A 4,818-nucleotide genomic window follows, 5' to 3' on the forward strand; every position below is an offset into this window, starting at 1 on the left:
TTCTAACTCATCCACTGCAGCTTTGACCCCTTCTTCAAGCGTGGCGGGTGCATTTCCTGCATCTTCTTCAATCATTGTCTCTTAACCCCCTTCAGTGATGTAGTAGGATGATGCAACACTTTCTTCATTATCTTCTTTGGGTTTGGTGAAGACAATGGTTTGCCATTTAGCCTTTAAAACTTTACCGTAATGTATCGTCATTTTTGTTTGGTGCGTCATGCGGGATGGAAAATGGCTTTTGATTTCTTCATCCATCTCCACATATTTCGCTGTTGTGGAATTTGTCTTGTTATTCTGTTTATTGATCTTTGGTCCTAACCTTGTGAAGACAGAAAGTTTTAGCCTCTTGAAGACCGATACTCTTGTATTCTTACCCTTTTCAGGTGAATTGAAAGACAAGCTCTCGCTCTCGGTGATATCATGGTTTGTGGCCCTTTTGATAGCGATGCGTACGGGAGTTTGTAGCATGTATCCAAGACCAGCCCTCGAACCTTGGGTTGTCTGTGGTGGTAACTTTCCCAGCAGTGACTCATCATTTGGATTATATCCAGCTTTTATGAGAAGTTTGTAGGCTTTTGGGCCAAAGCTTTTGTCCTTTTGCAACCACATAGCCTCTATTTTTTCTTCTTTTCCGTTCTTTGTCTGTGAGGGGAAGATTGGGTTTAGTGGGGTCTTTGGAAGAGTTAAATCTTTCAGAGGTTCAATTAATGAGTCTGCAGAACTTGAGGTGGGTGTTTTTTTTTATCTCTTGACTTTGCCCCCAAGTTTGGTTGTGGTGATTTGACATCTTCATGTACTTTGGATTCTTTTGCTTCTGTAGAGAAATATTTGGCATCCGTAAAGTGTGACTCGGCTTCTGTATATGGCTTTGTGTCTCCGAGAACTTTCTTTGTCACTCCATTTTGAGTGTATTTGAAGCATTGGTGCCACGTTGGTGGAACTACACCATTCTCATGTATCCATGGTCTTCCCAAAAGAACATTGAAAGATTCTTTGCATCTATGATGTAGAACAAAGGGTTAGTTTCATTTCATCGATTAACAGTCTCAATCTTATGGTGCCAAGTGCTCTTTGCCCCTCTTGATTGTATCTATGTATTGTCATACGACTCTCGAACAATTGATCTACTGGTATTCCCAATTTTTGCAATGTGTATAGAGGAAGGACGTTGACTGCGGCTCCTCCGTCTAAGAATATCCAGCTAATCCTTTACTCATGGATATAACCCACGACCAGTAATGGACGATTATGGGGTTTGGATCCTAACATCAAATCTTCATCAGTGAAAGTTATCGTGGCACATTCTTCACTTGATTTGTCTCTGGTCGCCTCACCTTCTTTCTCGGTAGTGAGGCAATATGATTCTTCGTCTTTTATCTCAACTTCGAGAGACCCGAACATGATTGAAGTGACATTAACAGCAGCAGAATCGTCTTCAAGGGTGAGTTTTCCTTAATGAACCAACTCCATGACTTTGTCTTTAAAGATGAAGTAGTTATGGATGGGATGTCCTACGACACGATGGTATTTGCAGTATTTTGGGTCATCAACCTTTCCAGCTTCCTCCGGTCTTTTTGAATTTCGAAGTTCAATGAGGTTTTCTATGAGTAGATCGTCAAAGATGCCCGAGACGTCAGAATCCAAGAAAGGATAAGTTTTGGATTGCAACTCTTTAAGGGTGGGCCTTGGAGGTCTGTCTATCTGAGTTGACTGTCTTTTCCTTACAACTTCCTTTTCTCTACTTTGGATCTTCACTGGTGCTTTGGTCGTTCGCTTTTATGGCCAAGGCTTCTTTTCCGAAAGACTTTATAGGGGCGTTGTTCCCCTTCTTTGCGGCATCATATCTTTCGTATCTTTTTGCTTTTGAAGATTCTTGAACTGGTGGTCCGTACATCCCACTTGAAGCTATACTTAACTCCAAGTCATTAGCGCGGGTAGCAAGTTCTTCGAAAGTGCGGGTTCGGATCCCTTGCAGGATACATTTCAACCCCCATTGCATTCCTTGGACGCACATCTCTATACCGGAGGCCTCGGACAACCGGTTTTTGCAGTTCAAGCTAAGACTTCTCCAGCGGTTTATGTAGTCGATTGTTGGTTCATCTTTCCATTGACGAGTATTGGTGAGTTCTGTCATACTGACGGTTCTTTTCGTGCTGTAGAACCGGTTCAAGAACTCGTACTCCAACTGCTCCCAACTGTCGATGGAACCAACCTCCAACTTGATGTACCAGTCGAAGCCGTTGCCTTTTAATGACCGTACGAACTGATTCACCAAGAGATCGCCATATGTCCCACCGTTGTTGCATGTTTCCATGAAGTGTGCCACATGCTGCTTTGGTTTGCCTTTGCCATCAAATTGTTGGAACTTCGGCGGTTGATATCCCAACGGCATCTTGAGGGTGTCGATCCTTGAAGTATAAGGCTTGGCATAAATATTTTTTGGCTTTGAACTTCCTTCAAACTCCCTTTTGAGAGCTCCTTTAATATACTCGTCAAGTTGGGATAGATGGATGAAGGAGTCGGATGATGTTTGAAATGGCATTGGTCCCACCATTTTTTCTTTACCATGACGTTGATCCGTGGATGCTTCTGCTTCGTCTTGGGCCTCTGGAGCATTATGGCTGGTTGGTTTTGGCTTGTCTAGTTTTGCAAGGAGCTTTGCGATGACATTGTCTTGTTGTAGCATATGTTGAGATATCCCTTCAACGACTTTGGCCAGTGCAACGAGTTGGTCTTCTATATTTGAAGCGTTCGTGGTCATCACCGGGGCATAACTTGATGCAGTTGAACGAGTTGCAACTTCTTGAGGGGTGACCGGTGCGAGGTACTCTTGAAGCTTTCGTCATCCTCATAGAGTGGGTTTTGCTCTGTGATTTTTGGATGTGTGTCCTCGGAAAATAACAGTACTCTTTTATCCATACTTCGTGTCATCACTCCAGCATTCGTTGAAGCACTTGAGGTTCTTAATGTAGTAGCAGCGACTCCTTTGGCGGCGGCTAGAGCATCAACTTTCGACACAACGTTGAAAGTCTTGATCCTGTAGAAAGCCATTGGTCGTTGAGAATTCAACGGAAAGAGAGATGAAAGGTAGAGTTGTCCCACTGGACGTGCCAAAAATCTATAGACAAAAAAATCATTATGTGTGAATCATTAAAATACCATAATATTGGTTGCACCATTGCTTGCATTACAAGAAATTAATAAACATAGAAAGTAGGTGTACTTTAGAGGTTATATAAGAACCATTAAAATACCATAATATTGGTTGCGCCATTGCTTGCATTACAAACAATTAATAAGCATAGAAAGTAGGTGTACTTTAGAGGTTATATAAGCAAATAGATATTGCCAGTGGAAAATGAATTAATTCAATAGATAAGCATAAACAAACAAAAATAGAAATATCATGAATGTCATTTTGAAAATATGGGTCATGTTGGCAGCAAATAACTTTCGTAACCAGCTAACAATAAATGAGTTGAGCAAGTTCTCCAAGAATCCGTTACTGACTCCCTGAGTGCCACAATCTTAATTATACCATCAACTTAATAAAAAAAGATTTGCCATGTAAGTCAAGCCTCTGAATTCCCAAGGGCAATACCGTAGGTATTGATTTTGATTATATCAACACACCAGTCAGATAAAGAATACTACAACATCATTTTAAATTTACTATAATGGATAGGAACTTTAAAAAAAGCTTCAGCTATATCAAGAAGACACAGTGATAGCACTTCAAGTAAATCACGAGGGAGAGGTGGAAACATAGTTTCTTGGAAATTCTTGGAGCCATTTTGAAACACGTGCATGAAAATTTTAGAGGATTAATATATATAGAGACAACTTGTGAAATCAAAGATACTATAATTTCTTTTATAGTCATATATATATGTATGCACATTGTAACAAAAAAGAATTTAGTGTGATAAAACTAATTAATCTCGTAAATGAACTTTACTTTAGCATATGATTGCACTTTAAATTCACAATATCAAAATGATGGTGCATGCTATGCCAAACCAAGGCCGGCTCTCTTAGTATGGGATCAATCTATAGAACAAGGCAATTGATTTAAGTCTACCTACTTATAAAAAAATATACATATCTAAATCTGAAAAATTTCTCAACCTAAAATCTATTATTGCATTTTTGCTCAACCTAGAATCATTGCTTCATAAAAACGACGTTCCATTGCACAATGAAAAAACACAAATAAATGCAAAAAATATTAAACTATCACACAAAACAAGTCGGGGATCCAAACCGTAACAGATGAGAGAATAGAAAGACGAACAGAATAGAGTGCAATTCCACCAATGAAAATCGAGTTTGTAATCCTCACTACACTGCAATCACCCAAAACCGATGACAAGAAGTTCCAATTTGACTCGGAGTACGGTAGAAAATACGCATTTCAAGTAACCTAAATCAATTTAACATAGCTATAAATTGTTAAAATACCTTCACTTTTCTTTAGCCAGCGCATGATGTTGCTGTTCTTCTTCTGTCTGCCAGAGTTCCCTTGGCATCGGGCGGCTCAGAGACGGAGATTCATGGTGGGTCGCAGGGAAGATCGGAGCGGGCAGAGATGAACCCGAAATCGACGAAGTGTTGGAACTAGAGGCTGACTGAGGGAGAGGGCTATAATCTATATAATATAATATAATATAATATATATATATGTGTGAAAAGCCTGTAACGCTTTTTCAGTTTAATTTTAATATAAATTTTTTTTATAATTATAATATTGGAATAAAAGATGAAATGGTGATTATTTAATGCTTTACAAATTTGATTTTGTTTTAAATATATATACAT

General features: G+C 39.4%; 1 protein-coding gene across 1 annotated transcript; it reads right to left on the reverse strand.

Annotated features, from left to right (window-relative positions):
• Positions 1–750: 750 nt before the first annotated feature.
• On the reverse strand, positions 751–4,612 carry LOC127240108 (uncharacterized). The gene is made up of 2 exons (XM_051258577.1): positions 4,462–4,612; positions 751–3,037 (listed from the first exon to the last, which is right to left on the reverse strand). Exon 2 carries the CDS (start codon positions 2,759–2,761, stop codon positions 1,739–1,741), a length of 1,023 nt encoding a protein of 340 aa, XP_051114534.1. The 5' UTR covers positions 2,762–3,037; positions 4,462–4,612; the 3' UTR covers positions 751–1,738.
• Positions 4,613–4,818: the final 206 nt, after the last annotated feature.

This window comes from Andrographis paniculata, unplaced genomic scaffold (genome assembly GCF_009805555.1).
Source record: "Andrographis paniculata isolate CXL003 unplaced genomic scaffold, ASM980555v1 Contig79END, whole genome shotgun sequence".
Classification (NCBI taxonomy): Eukaryota; Viridiplantae; Streptophyta; class Magnoliopsida; order Lamiales; family Acanthaceae; genus Andrographis; species Andrographis paniculata.

Excerpts from the sequence above, each read along its gene's own strand:
- LOC127240108 (XM_051258577.1), bottom strand. The coding sequence starts at position 2,761 with ATGACCACGAACGCTTCAAATATAGAAGACCAACTCGTTGCACTGGCC.